General features: G+C 43.6%; 1 protein-coding gene across 3 annotated transcripts in view; it reads left to right on the top strand.

The window, feature by feature from the left end:
• The window catches only part of LOC149774093 (E3 ubiquitin-protein ligase TRIM33-like), a 138,039-nt gene that overhangs the window by 2,612 nt on the left and 118,107 nt on the right, over positions 1-17,320 (top strand). For 2 of the 3 annotated variants that reach the window (XM_089945824.1, XM_089945823.1), the window contains exon 1: positions 53-1,301. In XM_089945824.1, the coding sequence (XP_089801950.1) occupies positions 195-1,301 (1,107 nt within the window). In that variant the 5' untranslated portion in view covers positions 53-194. Of the gene's footprint in view, positions 1-52; positions 1,302-17,320 lie in introns of those variants that run through there. The other variant, XM_089945825.1, reaches the window with a different exon arrangement.

The following is a 17,320-nucleotide window of genomic DNA, read 5'->3' as shown; positions in this document are numbered from 1 at the left end:
CTTGGATATAATCTAGGTCAGTATGTCAAACGGTAAAATTCTAGGTCATACTTCTTTAGTTTGTGAAATGTTAAGACGGTAATTGTAACGAGAACACAAGGAAGCAGACTTATTTAAGTTCTTCTCTAAGGTTTATGTCTGCATTGTATTAAATTATAGTGATAGGCTAATATAAAATTTAACTGAGACTAAGCATGCGCTTGGCTGAAACCTACGTAACCATACTTCGATTGGTTAAACAAAAGGAAAGTAACTCCAAAATGGCAGCGAGACGACATGAATGCAGTATTTGTATGGAGAGTTTCAAGAATCCTAAACTAATACCCTGTCACCATAGTTTCTGTTACAAGTGTCTGGATGATTATGTACGGGCTAACCTTCGTAACGGTCGATTTAATTGTCCCATGTGCAGGAAAAGTGTAGAATTACCAACTGGAGGAGTTTCTTCCTTTCAGGAAAACTTTTACATCGCTAGTGACTCGGGTGAGAATTTTCCCTGTGATATTTGTGGTCCAAAAAGCGTGGCATGCAGTAGATGTTTGGATTGTGAGGAGAATTTGTGCCAAGCTTGTTGCTATGTCCACGAAAAATCGAAAGCGAGCAGGCATCATAAAATAAGTGATCTGGGAACCTTGGAGCCTGAAATGAAAGGCATAATTAGGCAACGAATATTTTGTAATCAACACCCAGAGGAGAAAATAAAGCTTGTTTGCAAAGACTGTAAAGCACTTATTTGCGTTCTGTGCAAAGCAGTTAAGCACGATCATCATGCTACTGAGACCGTATCTGATGCTGCAGCTGAAGTGAAAAAGACCATACAGATCAAGATGAACAAGTGCTCGGACAAGGTGAGACGTATAACTGTTTCTGAGAGAGAGGCAGAAGCTCTTGATAGGAAGATTAATGACGCAGAGAGGAGAGAAATAAAAGCTCTTGAGGACCAGCGTTTACAGTTGATTAAAGTAATTGATCAAGAAGTAGCAAAAATGAAAGACAAAATACAAAATGTTTATAAGGACCTGAGACAACAAAACGCAACTGTCAAAAGAGATCTGAAGGAGGAATTGAAAACGTGTTCTACCGCAAATGACAATGTGCGAAAGATAATTGAACAAGGAACAGACATAGATATAATAAAGAAAGGTCCAGATCTTGAACAATTACTTTCAACGGCAACATCAGAAACTGTTCAAAAACACATGACACGCATGGAGAAAGATTTGTTTCATCCAGTTGAAATCAAGGTTAGAAAACTGATTGCCTTGATTGGAATGATGCGAGATTCGACCGAGATGAGCCCGGTAAGTATCATTTAGTGGAAATTGCAGCCGCTGTATTTTGTAAAAATATAAATATTTCATTCATTCCTTTATTGAATAATTAGTTGTGTAGTTCCAACGGAAAGGTTGACCGCCTTATATCATTGGTAAAGTTAGTGAACACAGATGTCTCTGTAAGTCCTGACCTGTAAATTCTAGCCTTGGACCCTCCAAAATTCCAAGACTGTGAAACCTGCGGACCCTCACTTAGTGACCATAACCCTCAATTTTCTCAGGTATTTAAATAATATAGATGTACTCTTTCCAACAGATCATGAAACTAAAAGGTTTTTTTTTTTTTGGGGGGGGGGGGGCAAGAAAGATAACCAAATGAATGTTATGCAACAGTAGTGAAGTGGGGCACCCTACGTACAATGGAAATTAGCATTACAGGGACCTCTGGGCAAATCTACGTACAATGGAAATTTAACATGGCGAAAAATCGTGGGCAAATCTACGTACAAGGGGAATTAACATGGGAATAAATCGTGGGCCACTTTACGTACAAGGAGAATTTAACATGGGGAATAGAGTTTGGGCTTGTTTAGGGACAAGGGGAATTGAACATGGGATTTTTTTATATTTTTTTTTTAAATTTTGAAAAAAAAGGGGTAGGCAATTGAAAAGTCATTCTCTTTTCGAGAAATATGGCTGGCCCTGAAAAGGGCCTTTGGCTTTCTTCTGCTTCTTCTATTTCCTCCATTTTCTCATCAAGCCCCTAATCTTTCCCCAAATTCCTTTTTTCTTCTTCTTTTCATTTTCCGGTATCCAGTCCGGGTGACCCATGGCTCGGAACTTCTGTTGGATTTTTATCCAGTTATTGTTCAGTCTCTCATATTCTTCTTTTTTCTTTCTATTCTCTTGTTCTTTTCTATCTTTTGCCCACCTGTCCTTAATTTTCTGCACTTCTTCCTCTATTACCTTTTTCATCTTTTCTTCCGCTTTCTTTAGTTGTTCAATGCCCCTTTTCACGAACTTCCACTCTGACCATTTCTCTAGCTCTTCTAAAAAGCATCTCACTGCTTTTACTTTGTCCATAGACTCTTTTATAGTCCCCACTCTTACATACTCTGGTTGAATCAATCCTCTCAATCTCTTAACTTCTTCCTCTATCATCTCCTCTATCATCTTCCTCGCTAATTGTAGTTCATTGACATAGTCAAGACTTTTTCTCAACCTCCATTCTCTTTCTATCCTTTCAATAGTGTACTCTCCATCCATCATCCAAAAGTAAACATTTCTTAAGTCATTGAACAACGCCGACACTTCCATCTTGTATCTGTTATTCCGTAGAATGGTTCCAACGACGAACGTGGTGGGTTCTTATAGTGAAAGCGCGGACGTGATGGAAAACATCCCCCTAAAAACATAAAATTGATCTTACCTAGATCATGACCGAACATCGCGCGGACGTGAAGGAAAACATCTCCATACTTTCTTATTTCATATAATAAAACCCTAACTATACTCTCCACATACGCTAAGAAACAATAAAGGAACCCATAATCTACTATTCACACAAACTTACGCGAGCCCTTACAAACACAAACACACAAACACATATACTCGCATTTTTAAAAAAAGAGTTAGTGTTTATATTCACACTACTCTACCTACACACATTGGCAAATGGATCGTTATTTCTTTTCTAGAGTATTGGGTAGCCCTGAAAAGGACTGTTGGTCTTTTTTTTTGAACTCCAGATACACCTATTTAATGATGGCACCTTCCTGGCCTGGCGCCACACACGCATCTTCTTCCCCAGTCTCTTTTCACCTTTCTTCTTGGGAGTGCAGAGGCGGGATATGTGGCTTCAGAATCCCAATTTTCGGTCTCTGGGATTCTGAAATTTCCTCTCTCCTCTTCTTTGTTTCTTCTCTCCTTCTCTTCTTTTCTTCTTCTTTCCTCCTCCTCCTCTTTCATTCTTGCTTCTTCTACAATGGCCTCCGCGGCCAGTTCATTTAGTATGCGCCTGGCATATTCCAGGTGCATCTGGAGTTCTAGCAGTTTCACAATTCTGGTGTTCATTCTTCTTGTGGTGTTGATCAATCAACAAGGGTAGCTAGACTGACGAGCGAGTTTCAATTTATACTGAAAGCGCGGACGTGATGGAAAACATCCCCCTAAAAACATAAAATTGATCTTACCTAGATCATGACCAGAAAAAACAACGCGCGGACCTAAAAGAAACACTCACTTTTTTATGCTACCCATTACTATTCTAAAAATTTTTTTCATAAATCACTTCAATCGACTATCCACATACGCAAAGCAAAGCAATCCAACACCCCAAATCTACTCTCCCACACCTCAAACAGCCCAAAAAACATGATCTTAATCTACTATCCACACCAACGTACGTGAGCATTTACAAACACACAAACTTATACACAAACACATACCCTCAAATTTTTTGAAAAAGAGTTAGTGTTTATATTCACACTACTCTACCTACACACATTGGCAAATGGATCGTTATTTCTTTTCTAGAGTATTGGGGTAGCCCTGAAAAGGGCTGTTTTTTTTTTGTTTGCTATGGCAATCTTTTTTTAGTTTCTAAGAATGCGATGTCCTCTGAGGATAGACTTTCTGGCGATAGGTCTGCTTCTTCGGAAAGAGAAGAAGAACTCTTTGGTGTCGATACGACAATCGACAAAGCCTCTGTCAGGTTCAGGTTGCTGCTGCTGTTGTTGTTGTTGCTGCTGTTGCTGCTGCTGCTGCTGTCTCTGAAGTATGTACTTCTCTGTCCATTCTTCTTTCTCCCTGTTCACTTCTTCTCTGAAGAGCTCTTCTATCAGGTCTTCAGTGACTTTTAACATTCTCACATTCTCTATCTCTTCTGGCTTCGGTATCAGACTGTGTCTGACCCTATGCAAATTCACGTAGGCTTCGTTGAGCTTAGCTAGTTTGGAGCACATCTTCGTAGGAGGATGAGTCGACAATGGATGGTTAGACTGGAAACAACCCCCGGTTCTTAAAGTCAAAGCGCGGACGTGATGGAAAACATCCCCCACACGGATTTCGAGTCGCAACGTTCAGTGAGTGTCATGAGAGGGATAGTAAGAAATGAAAGAGCATGAATCCAACATTCTTATAGGTAAACAAACCACAAAGGCATTTTTTTCAAAACACAACATTTTTTATTCAAAAATCACTTAACACTAACCAACAACAACTCTAACATATTTTAAACAATAATCCAACATGATAACATCAAACATTTTTTCTTCAAATACAGTCTACTTTAAACAGGGCTGACAACGTTGTGAATGAAATTGTGATTTCCACTGTTGGAAATCATTAGGCCATTGATGGACACTACGTTTCCTAGCTTGAGACAAAAGATAAGCATACTGGTCACAAAACCATCGATCTACTTTCACATCGTTTGTTGAAGAAGAACGAGGATCAAAATGAGTCACTAAATGTTCTAAGGAATAACCTAGGCTGCGATGATGCAGAAAATACACACAGTACTGTCCACACACCAAGGAATCTGTGCCTTGTAATTTCACATTATTGAATCGGGTGGTCTGAGCATTTCTTCTCATAAAGTCAATGATATCGTCTTCCAAAGGAGGCAATCCGTACGAATCGAAATATTCCACACATCCTTCTTGAGGAAAGTAGACGGCTACCCAGTGGGTTCCTGGGAGATGACTGTCGTCCGTGTTGATCACGTAAGCTGGATGGTCTTTAGGTTTGCGATGAGGGAGTTCATCTTTAGCACAGACAACAGGATTCCAAGAAGACGTATATGAACTGTGGTTCAAAAGGTAATAAAGTTCCCAGGTATCCATTTGTGTTGTTTTTTCTTCTTCACAGGTAATAATAAGTCGTCAATTCGATCCTGACTTTTTGCTTGAAAATGTCTGACAAATAACCGTTTCTTCGTTTCGTCTCCTCACTCTGATTCAGGAGAGCTTCGATACGATGGATCTCTTGAGTGGTTAATGGTGGACAAGAATGTTCACGCAAGTCTTTATACCACTGGTGTAACACGTCTTCGTCCGAGATGAGACTCCAAGCCTCGTCCAGATACTCGTCCAATTTTTCTTCTTGACTGAACATCAGGCATTTATCGTTTTGAATTTGACTGGGATGAGCGTTTTGACATCCATAGCAATTTTTCTTGATCAATTCTGTCATTTTTTCGACCAAGTGTTTGGCAAAACAGGAGACTAAATGGGCCTCTTGTTCTGGCCATCTCGATTTCATCATGATCACTTCTTCTTCTTTTTCCACGGTCTCCTCACATTCCATCTTTAAAGTTTCTCCACTAGGTAAAGAGGGATAACAGTCTTCCATGGCTTCTAAAAATCTAGAATGACTTCTCTCAAACTGTTGATTTCTATGGTATTATCGAATTCGGCATACAGGATGACGTTCACTGTTGCTGGTAGTTCTTTTGCAAACTGAAGTTCCACACGAATCTAGCCAGATTTTATAGGGTGGAAATGTCCCTCGTCGCTGCCTTGGTCTGGAGTGAAATCGAAAGCCCACAAAGCATAGCCTCCTGCGTAATCGTCGTACGTAATGCCGTGACTGGTGTTGGTTCCTACCTGGCCGGTGGCTTCGTACAGGGACAAGTACGATCTCAAGTAATTCATTTTTGTGGGATCAAAGTCAGGTTCGAAAGGTCGGGTACACAAGGTCTTGCCATCGCGACTGACTTCGATTTTCTTAACGTCGAAGTGTTTAAAGTTGAAAGGATTTTCAGCGAAGGCTCCGTTGAAGGCTGAATTCGAGACCATACCAAGGATTAAACGCTTGGGTAACTGTCCTTGAAACAGATGATCTTCGATCATAGAATGCTGTCCCTTGGGAATGGTGAACGTTTTCACTTCCACACGTCGTATGGGATACTTGGCGGTCGTTCTGCTCAACGTTTGACTGATTTCGTTACCTACTTTGGGTAACACGTCCACGCGTCGTACGTAGAGTTTGGCCTCCTCGATTTTGCTTTTAGGATTGCCAGCAGCAGTATCAGCCAACAAATGGAAAGCGGCACTGCTACGATTCAGTCTCAAGCGGACATTGACCCCGTTCAACAAATATTTCTCTTGCAAACACATGTCCAAATGCAAACGATCCATCAGTTCTAAACTCTTTCCACCTAGGATTTTGCTTCGTCTTTCCACAAAGCCGTCGTTGTCTTTATCTGTTTCCTCAAACGCCTTCGCTTCGTCAGGTTCCCATAGCACACAGGCATTGAGATGAGTATTCTTGGCATCTATTCCGTACGTCAAGAGATTTTCCAGGTAGGCACGGTAAGGGTAAGTATCCATGCTGCTGCTAACCAGTTTGTTGTTCAAGTACAAGTCCACTGAGCTGAACAAGGAATGCATGAAATTGTTGACGGGAGCTATATTCTCAGTGTCTGCTACTTCACCATTATCCTTATCTAGAACTTTGACTTTCAAGTACAAGTAACTGCTATTCAGATCGATGTAATCTTCGGGTTGTCCTTTGATTTCAAACTCGATGGGAGCGGAATCGGTCAGTGAGGAGACGGGGTGAAATTCCACCCACTGGGATTCTTGCATCGTCATCATGGTGGGTGGCATGGCAAACAGATCCAGTTCCGTCTTGGAACAAGCGCAAGACTCTCGGTGCATCATTTTGTTCTGTTCTTTCTCAATAATCGAAAACGTCTAAGTCTCGAACGGTTCTTCTTTTCTTGGCCTTTCTAGCTTGAAGTCTGGTGAAAGGGTGTTTTCTTCGTCGTCTCTTTCTGAATGCCTGACTCGGTAGCGTGCATGGCATTTATAGGTGTGTCTCGTCGGCTCAAAAGGTCTTTACCTGTTTGCAGCAAGACATTTTTGCCAGCCCTCATGAAGGCTTCATTAGGGTTTTGTTTGTCGATGATGACATTTTGGAGAAATTCTTTGCCTTGCGTCAGTGCCGCATCTTTCAAAGCGTGCAATCCGCGTGTCACCATCGGTTTCAACACCGGCGCCACCGAAAAAAAGGCCGACTTTAACATATCTCCTAAACCGTGTCCTCGCTGTCGAGCAACCCCTCGGTACACTGGATACATGACTTACGAGTCGTGAGAAAACCGTTTTCGAAAATGCAGTTTCACCGTGACTTTTCCTTTGGTGAATGGAATATTTTGTCCCAGATCTCCTTTTATAGCAATGTTGACCGTGTCCAAGTACGACTTGCTGACGGGTAAATAATGAGGATGGACAAATTCGCGGTGGACGTGGTAAGTGTTCCCACCTTCCTCGTCAGTGGCCGTGGCAGAATTTACTTTGAAAGGAATGACACGCAGTAATGGTACGGAGGTGTGTCCCACCACGTTGTACTCCACCATATCGGAGTACACGAAGATCAAATTCAGTCCTTGGTTCAGTTCTACCGGGTAACGAAAATAACTTGCAAAATGCATGTCGTTGTCAATGTCTGCCATTTTAATTTTTTTGGTGTCCGTATCCGTGACCATTTTGAGGTCTCCACCCAAAATGTCATACAATTCAGGGCAAAATTTAATACGTATACTTCTTTCCTCACTTTCAAATTTGATGAGTAGACGGTGAGACAGTTTGTGGTACTCGATGGTGACACGTTTACCTTCTTTGGTCAGAACTTTGTCAAAGGTTGCATAGAATTTGTCAGCGATGGCTTCCACCAGATGTTGACCACTAAAATAATGGCCTGGGTTAATTTTAAAGCGATAAACGAAAAGAGGAGGAGAAGAAGAGTCACTGCTGCGGGGTAACAGGTCCTTTGCAAGATGTGAGTTATGTTGAGGACTGCCCGTCATCTTTTGCTGCAGTGCTGGGTCCAGAATTTCGACGTCAAAAGTGTTTTGAGTTTCAGTGATGTTTTTGATTTGTGTTGGGTGAATCATTTCTACCAAAGCCACTTCCCAATGGGCTTCGTGATCTAAGGGGATGGCCTGAGGTAATTTGGCCGTGTAACAGCACAACGTGTTGTTGGGAAACACCTCCATGGAACTGTCACTGGGTAAGGTTAAGTAAAATTGGTTTTGGTGTCTCATTATTCCAGAGTTCTGTGGCTGTCCGAGGGGTTACTGGACGTCAGAGGCGTGTCTCCGCCCAAAATGGGGTTCTGGTTGTGGTTGGACTGGTGACTGGCACTGGCACTGGACACAAAGTTCCCGTGGTTCCCGTTCGAGGAGAATTTCAGGGAGGGATTGGGAAGTAGGTAGCCGATGCAACTGCTCAATAAAATGGTCCACAATTATTTGTCTCCTTGTTGCAGACTCAAATTGGCAATGGCTGCCCCGATGACACAATACACCACGAAGATTTGGCAGAAAAAGACGATTTGCGTTTTAGGCACACGTTCTCCACACCACACCCACAAGGGTTGTTTTTGTAAATCTTGCACAGAAGAACTAGGTGAAGCAGTGGTCGACGTAGCTGCGTCTGTGTGAAAGGGCATGATGGTCACTTCTTTTTATAGTCGATGACTTGCGAAGCGTCGATCCAAAAATCAAAACTGGGTGGATATCCTTTCCAACGTACTTTGACTTCTTTGACACGTCGTTTGCCCACTTTACGGGTTCTGCGTTCGAGAATGCTTTCGATGTCGTACACGTCGTCTTCTTTTCTGGTGACACGTTGTAACTCGGGCAATTAAAACGTTCCTTTGAGCACTTCTCCGTTCATGTTTTCCAATTTATAGACGGCAGGATGACGGCCATGCACTCGTCCAGTGACGCGAAACATTTCGGTCGTCCAGTTAGGTAAGTAACCTTTGTCGAAAGTGCGTTTGGTTTTGCCAATGCGCACCCAATCTCCTACGGCCAACTCTCCACTTTTCTTGGGGACAGCCCTCGTCGGGGACGTACCAAACAGGCGCTCAAACACCAACACTTCGTTGTCGGGAGTCACGTCTTGCGGGGCACGTCCGATGCTTCGATGGTAAGATTGGTTGTACGCTTGCACCAGGTGTGGTAAGATGTCGATGTACTTCAGAGTGTGGTGATGCGTAAAATATTTCCACATGCGTTCTTTCAAAGCGCGTTGAAAACGTTCCACAATGCTGCTTTGGTTTCGGGATTCTCGGTGGAAAAAAAAAATGAATGTCACGTTTCTTTAATTTTTTTTGGAAAGCTTGGTTCAGAAATTCGGTGCCTTTGTCCGTTTGCCATCGAAGAGGGTGACGACCGCTTTGTTTCAACACCCGTTGCAGGGCTCGCACTAACTCGCTGCTGGATTTGGAAGTCAAGGGCACGACCCAGGCAAATTTGGAAAAGACGTCGATGACACAAAACAAATATTTGTAGCCACGATTGTAGCTGGCCAAATGAGAGACATCGGCTAAATCGGCTTGCCATTGATGATCGATGCCTTCCACTCGGGTGCGACTTCTGGCAAACTTGCGTCGAATGGGTTTGTGTAAAGTGTAGGTAGCTTGTTCTTGTAACCATCGTTGCACTTGAGGTAAACGGAGACTTTTCAGTCGCGTTTTGGCAGTACGATACAATTTTTGAACTCCTGCGTAACCTGCAGGATGCGAGGGATCGTAGTAAATGCTGGCTAAGACTTTTTCCATTTTTTATTTATTTTTTTGTGTTGAGTGGTGTGTTAATAAGACACCCACTCTTGGAGGATGCTACTCTTTTTCTCTTGGGGTATTTTCTTGGATTGCAATGCTTTGCGTGTGCGACCGGCAATAGGTGTTGAAGAGGAGGATGTCTGAGCGGGGGCTATCGGTTCTTGTTTCACTTCTGTCTTCACTTCTGTCTTCACTTTCTTTTTCTCTTGTGACGAAGAAGGGGTGGCCATCATCTTTTTAATCCATCCAATTCTGGAGGTAGGTGGTGTTGTTAACTTGCGTACTTTTTCTGGTGGAGTTTGAAACCCTTCTTCTTCTTCTTCTTTTCCTTTTTCTGTCTTGGTCACTGGTACTGGTGGTACTGGTACTGGTACTGGTATTGGTACTGGTGATGGTGCTGGACTTTTCATCAAGGTCTTAAAATCTTTCAAAGTGGGTAGAGCTGTTTCGTCTAAAGCTTTCTGGTGAAAGAGTTGCAGTCGTTGCAAGAGTTGACCGTACTTTTGCGATTTTTCTGTTTCGGACAAATCTTGGCGATCCATCAAGGACTGCAATTCGTGTTATAACTGGGACATCTCGCTCAAATTGGGATTGGGAGGTAAATGCGGGGTGCGTTGTTCTTGCCACCGATGGTATTCCATCCATCGTTTGTAAGGCACTAAAGCTAGTTTTCGTCCTTCCATGGGGTTGTCAGGGGTTGATTCTGAGATCTTGGGACTTCCGAGGGCCTTTTTATCTTGCTCCCACCAGTCCTCCCAACATGGTTCCCAAGACTCCTTTCAGTATGGGGCCTAACAAGAGAGGCAAAATGCCTCCACGTTGGACCAACATCTTCTTTTGACGAATGGGAATTTTCTTTTGAACCATTTGGCGAAGAACGTGACGATGTTTGCTTAAGCATTGTTTCCGGTGTTTGGACAAAGGGATCGTGCCTTTCAAGACGTCCAAACAACATTCACACACGGTATTGATGACCTCTTTGGAGGCCGATTGAATGAGTTTTTTTCGTAGAGGTGGAGAAGCTTTGGACAGGATAGATAACATGTCCCAATGTTTGACTAAACGTGGTGGGAGTCCTTTCCTTTTCTTTCCTTGGGGTTTTCTGGAGGGTGACATCTTTGAGTCTTCAGGAGTACCAAAAAACACTGATACCCCCGACTTGGTCACAGGTCTTTTTTTATACTGGAACGCGTCGCCACTGATTGTCTTTACGTCGTATCAACTTGAGGACAGGCATGACACGTTGTGCATGGGTACGCAACGGACTAAATCGAGCCAGTTCTTGCTTGGACAAATCCAGTAAACTTTGTAACATGCCCGATCTTTCTTGGACTTTGATTTTGGGAGAAGGTACTTTGTGAGCAGCATCCACTGCCACTAAATTGGAGGGTCCTGCCACTGGGGAAGTTCTTTTTGGGGTCATTAACGGAGAAGTTCTTGGTGTGATCAACGTCTCTAAGTACTCTTCAGTTCTTGGTGTCATTAATGGAGAAGTGGATGAACGTGAGGCTGCCGGAGACGCAGTCACTGCCGTGGCAGATCGTGGTTTGCGAGTGTAAGGTTGCGTCCTGGCCGAAGTGCCTCTCTTGCGACTAGTTTTCTTCTGTGGACTTTTCTTTTTCTTGGGGCTTCTTTTCTTTTTCCGGGGTGGTGTCTGGTCAGAGGAGGGTCCCGCCACTGGAGAAGTTCTTCTTGGGGACCTGGTCTTTTTCTTTTTCTTCTTGGCGCTTCGTTGGACTTTTTTCTTGGGGATAACTTTGGGGGCATTAGGATCCCATCTTAAGAGTGAGCGAATGATGACCCCTCCTAGAGTACTGCTCCCTCCAGGTTTCAAAATGATTTGTTGTTTGGTTTGAGTGTCGATGCGGAGATCGGCCAGTTGGACCAAAGCGACTTTGTTTCGATCGAAAAAGCGTTTGGTTTGATGAGGAATCTGAATGATTCCTTGGAGTATTTGACGTGCCGTCACCGTGAACCATCGTACGACTTCTTTGAGACTAGCTTCTGAGACACGAGCTCGTATTTGTGGATTTTTTTCTCGACTGATGCCATACAAGGCACGAATCAATTTGACGGGAAGATGCGACTGAAGGGACGTCCTGTTCACACTGTGTGTGAGACAGACGAAAAAGGGCCTGAGGTTTTTATAGATTTTTTATGGGGAGTGAAATGAAGTCGAGGACGTAGACGTGTACAGGACAGGCCCTCCGTCTTGGCACCAGTGGTGAAACAAGTGTGTACGAAATCGCAAATCCTCGGGGGTCGTAGGTTTCAAATCGACGAGTAAATAGGCGTGTGGCGTTTGAGTGGCATCGTCGTACGCCTGAGTCAGCCAAGGCGTTCCTAACTGTTTGGCTAAGACTTGCACTTGCGATTTATCTCGAGGGCTTTTAAACAAGACCACGTAATGCGCATTGAGACTGATGGTGCGATGGGCTTTACTTTGTTGAAACAAATTTTGAATGATGTAAACGACACTGGCATTACGGTGATGCCCTTTGCGCGTGAACCACAGTTTAATTTCTTCTTCGTCTTCTCCTAACATGTCGTCAAAAATGACCAAATGGGTCTGACGGGAGTCAGAGACGATGCCGTCGTCTTCTTTAGGAATGCCTTCCACAAACACGATGGAATCGCCTTGACTTTCTCGCAAGAGGCTATACGCCGATTGCCACTCTTTGTAACACCACACGATCCGTTGAGGTGGTCGATCGATCAATTGATGTTTATGTTCGATCAAACGTTTGACGAATTCGGTTTTGCCTGAACCGCTAGGTCCAGCAATGAGCATGTTAAAGGGATGGCGAAGATACAAAGCCTCCCAACTGGCACGATCTAAGTGTTCGTCGATGACTTTGACAGTAGAGGAAGAGGGAGCAGAGATAGCAGAGGTAGCCATTGTGTGAGGAATGTCACTTGTGACACGAGAACAAACAAGACAAGAGTTTATATACTTTTTTTCAGAACACGTTTATTGAATGTTTTTTTTTCAAACATGAATCCGAAAGACAAAAATACATAAAAGCCAAAGGCTTAAGTACAAGGATAAAAGGCACATGATAACCATTAACGTGGAATAAAAACAAGTGTCTGTACAACATGTTTTGGGTAATGTTCTAACCAGTTCTGTAGTAGGGGGTAAGGTCACACAAGTGTCCTCCCGAAAGGGTCTTTCAGGCCTGTCCACGACAGTCCCGTCCTGGGTGACGGGTTCTTCTGGCACCGTCACTAACAGGGGTTGAAAAGTAACTTTTTTCCTTGAACAACTCTCGTGCATACTGGGCCACTTCTTGGGTCCAAGCCTCAAAATCCCATTCTTTCCAGGCACGGACATCTGTCCAATGGGGATGTAAGTCACAAGCTACACACACATCGTCATACACGTCTTGGGTAGCTAAAAGTTGACGAATCTTTTTTTCCTGTTGAGGTCGAGAAGTATCCAGATGAAAACGCAAAGCTTTGAGCAAAAGGAGTTTTTCGTGACCATTTAATACCATTGAGGTGGTAAGTACTGATCGTAAAGAGTCCACAAAGAATCAGCTGGTAAACGAAATCCCAGAAAACAAGTCACTAAGACACACACCACTTGTCGACCCAAATTGAATGGATACAGTTCTTGTAATAATCGATGGTAATGATCCACGGTTTGAATATGGTCATTGAGTTCCTTCCACGGAATCTGTTGGATTACATGCGATAAAAGTCGTGGCATGGCAGCCTGTTTTTATAGTCTCTTTGTTTCGGAAACAATACACGTACTTTCTAGCCAGACATCTTCGTTCTCCAGTAGGGAATCTAAATGTTGCATACTGTAACCGAAACGTCCGACTTCGTTTAGAAGTTTCCTCTTCCGCTAAGTAGATTCCACGTAAAATATGTCTGTAATCCTTTACCTTGTCTTCCTCAATGTGTTGTACTAGGTGAATCTCGAAGTAACCAAAATGATCAACACGTGAATCATCGGGGGCCTGGAAGTATTGAACAAGGTCTGACCACTGAAACAATTTCTGACGAATCAGTTCTCTTATACCATTCAGGTACCAGTGCTTAAAGATCTGGTGACGTAACGGATGCAATTGTTCTTTACGTTTCACTTGTATTTTGACCAGCTCTCGGTAAATGCGTTCTCTCAACTCCACAGGCAAAGCAGGAATGTTCTCTAGCAAAGTATCCATGAATAGGTCATACTAAATCCTCTTTGGTCTGACACAAGAAATGTACTGTTTGCACAAACATGGTTTTAATTCATTGTCGAATCTAAATCGTTTCACCACTAATCTACACATTACAATTCGTTCAGAAGTTTCCTCTTTCACCAAGTTGACATTGCGTGAAAGATGTTGGTAATTCGTTAACTCTTACTCTGGAATTCGATGCAGTACGTTTACAATGTAGTAGATAGAATCGTCAATACCAAACCATTCCTTTTTATAACCAGGAGGTCGTTGATCAATGTCTGTCCAATGGAACAGTTTCAACTCAATCAGTCCTTGTATAGCATTCAGGTACCAGTGGTTCAAACACCGGTGACGTAACGGATGCAATTGTTCTTTACGTTTCACTTGTATTTTGACCAGCTCTCGGTAAATGCGTTCTCTCAACTCCACAGGCAAAGCACGAATGTTCTCTTGTAAAGTATCCATGAACAGATTATGGTAAGAAGTTACTTCAATGTCTCGGTCCCACTAAGGGTAAGTAATGACAATTCGATGACCATCGATCATGTTCTACGTAGGCCGAATCTTGCGGTTCCCAGTGGTGAAGTGACACACCGCAACTGAAGCACTTGACTTTATCTCCTTCGCCCAAGTAGAAAAATCCGGCTCTGGCTAATTCTTCGGGGGTCGGTCCTCCCAGATACTTAGGCCATTTTCCTTTGAACGATTGAAGACGATTTTCAAAGTCGCAGTATTCCGACAAACGCACAGGAAACGAATATTCGTCTTTCACAGGTTCGTTTCGATGAGGGTTGAGTGACATGAGCAGGAGTTTGCTCAGGGCTGGATGACATCCGTAGGGGGGTAGACGTGAAGGTGAACATTCCCCTTTAAAGCGAAACCCAGTAAAATGTCCAAGAGGACGAGCGGCATCGCTTTCGCATCCCTCAGGTTTGACACGCACAGCATCACTTTCCATGATAGGGGTAGTGACACTAAAGTTCCCATGATGCTTTACGGCATCGCTAAGGTCACAACGTACAGCATCGTACCCATCGCAAGGCTCACAATCGCATTCCACTTCCGAAGCCTCACACTTGAATTGTGCCTTTCTAAACAACTTGTTCTGTGTTTCTCTGAAAGTATTCATCTTGTTTGCTCGGTCTTGGTAGTCCCAATGAACTATCGATCTTCACCATAGCCCCCTTTTTATACTAGTCGAAATGCAGTCTCCAGCTTGTACATCTTTCCTTTTTTACGTTTTTTATGTCTTGTTTCGGAAGGTACTGTCTCTAAGGTACCGTCAACATTGTACCGTAGTGTGATGGGTGGAAAGGCCATAGAAAGGTAAGGGCAATGCGGACACCATCAAGTATGTTCCAGAATAGCTGAATCTTTATAGATACATAGATCCATTCGTAACTTCAGTCCGCAAGCGAAACACTGTACCTCGTATCCCAATCCTGAATCAGGTCCCAAGTAGACAAATCCTGTTCTAGCTAAAACATGCGAAGAAGGTAATCCTTCCCTATCCGTAGGCCATTTCTGAAACGTGTCCAATCGACGGGCACAATCACAATAGTCAGGTAAGAAGGCTGGAAAATGGTATGGTTTGAACTTGGAGTTCTCATCGGGTTTCTCACTCGATTCTTGCTGTGGCGAAGTCATCCTTCTAGCGTGTGACTATCCTCTTACAACCAGTGTTTTATACCAACGTGTCCATACGGCAAAGTAAAGTGGTTGGGTAGTCGCACTCGCTTCTGGTACACGATTTGATAGACTTTTTCCAAGGGTCGACTGACGATGTGGTGAGTGGGTAAACGTACAATCCTGTTGGGTTGATAGGTGGTCACTTTAAAGTTTCCATCCTCTCCCGATTGCAAGGCTACTTTCAATACCCCAAAGTTGACCACACGACTGGTACGATGATTCAGAGTCAGTCCTTTCACTTTGCACGTCGTGTGCACTTCTCCTTGTTTGTCACGGTATTCGTAGCCGTAATTTTTGGGACCGCCACTGACGAGACTTAGAATCTTGTCGCCGGGGTGCTCGTCTGTCCAGGCTCCTAAACGGTCTCCTTCGATGTCATGGTGATGTTGACTCGGGTGATGGATGTAAATGCAACTGTCCGTGTCAAAGTACAGGACGCGTTCCCCTAACAGTTCTAAAGCTTCGTACAATTTTAAGCGAGCATGAGCTGTCACGTAAGCCGCAATGATGACATTTCCAAAAGGGTCGTCTTCTACAAAGTCCAGATCTTCTTCGTAATTGACCAAGATCAAATTCTCTCGAACGACGTCCACGTGTTTCATGTATTTGGTTTTGTCGTGAATCATCTGGAAGTAGCGGGAAGGTTCTGTCAAATATTCCGTCTTGGGTAAACACGGTCGTTGTGCCATTTTACCCCACAAGCAATTTAACATCACTTTGGCAAACGATCGCCTGCCTTCGTTTTTCTCGATGTGGTCTAAAGTGATGCCTTCTTGTTCATAGTATTTCTCTTTGAATTGTATTTGGTCTTGGGGAGTGTGACACCAGGACGGATAGCCGCTGGCTTCTTGTTTTAGTTTCAAAAAGGCATCCACGTAGTCGGCGAAAATGCCTTTCTGACTGGGATCACCCTTGTGGTACTGTTGTGTCTTAGGAAAGTGGCAAATTTCGTACACTTCTAACAGTTGGTATCCCATGTCCAGAGCTTTGAACAATTCTACGCTGACCCAGGTTCCCGTCAAGGCCCGTTCTTCCTGGGTGTGCTGACAAGGCTGGTCTTGGTTGCACGTTTCGGCACAAGAACGGCACAAGGGAAACATCAGTTTCTCTTGGCAATGGTGAGGTAACACGGGATGGTACAGGTTCGTGGGAGGCAATACTTTACACTTGATCAAGCCTTCGTATTGTCGAATGTTTTTCAGGTCGATGTGTTCCGTCAGCAATTGCGGGTGTCCTGTAGGAAAGTGACAATATTTGCACACGTAGGGATACAGCGAACACACATCCAAGTATTTGATTTCTTCTCCTTTCTCTTCGTCGGCTTGGTACAGCAAACAGGTGGCATTGGTCCTTCCTCCGTACAAACTATCCCTCGGGTTCAACGGGTCCATGAACTGGTAACTTTCCACGAGGCGTTTAAACTCGGGATCGGTTTTCATACGGTGATTGTACTCGTGTTCCCACATTTCCACCACTTGGTATCCTTGCTGTTCTAACTTTAGGCGTCTCTGACAAGTGTCCTGGTACAAGTCTTCCATGGTTCGTTGCAAAAACTGATTTTTAGTGCTACGATCAGGGTAACAGACGGGACATCCGTGAAAT

The sequence above is a fragment of the Sinohyriopsis cumingii genome, unplaced genomic scaffold (genome assembly GCF_028554795.1).
Source record: "Sinohyriopsis cumingii isolate HCF-2022 unplaced genomic scaffold, ASM2855479v2 utg000426l, whole genome shotgun sequence".
Classification (NCBI taxonomy): domain Eukaryota; kingdom Metazoa; phylum Mollusca; class Bivalvia; order Unionida; family Unionidae; genus Sinohyriopsis; species Sinohyriopsis cumingii.
The sequence above is the reverse complement of the archived record's forward strand: the minus strand, read 5'-3'. Positions and strand labels throughout refer to the sequence as shown.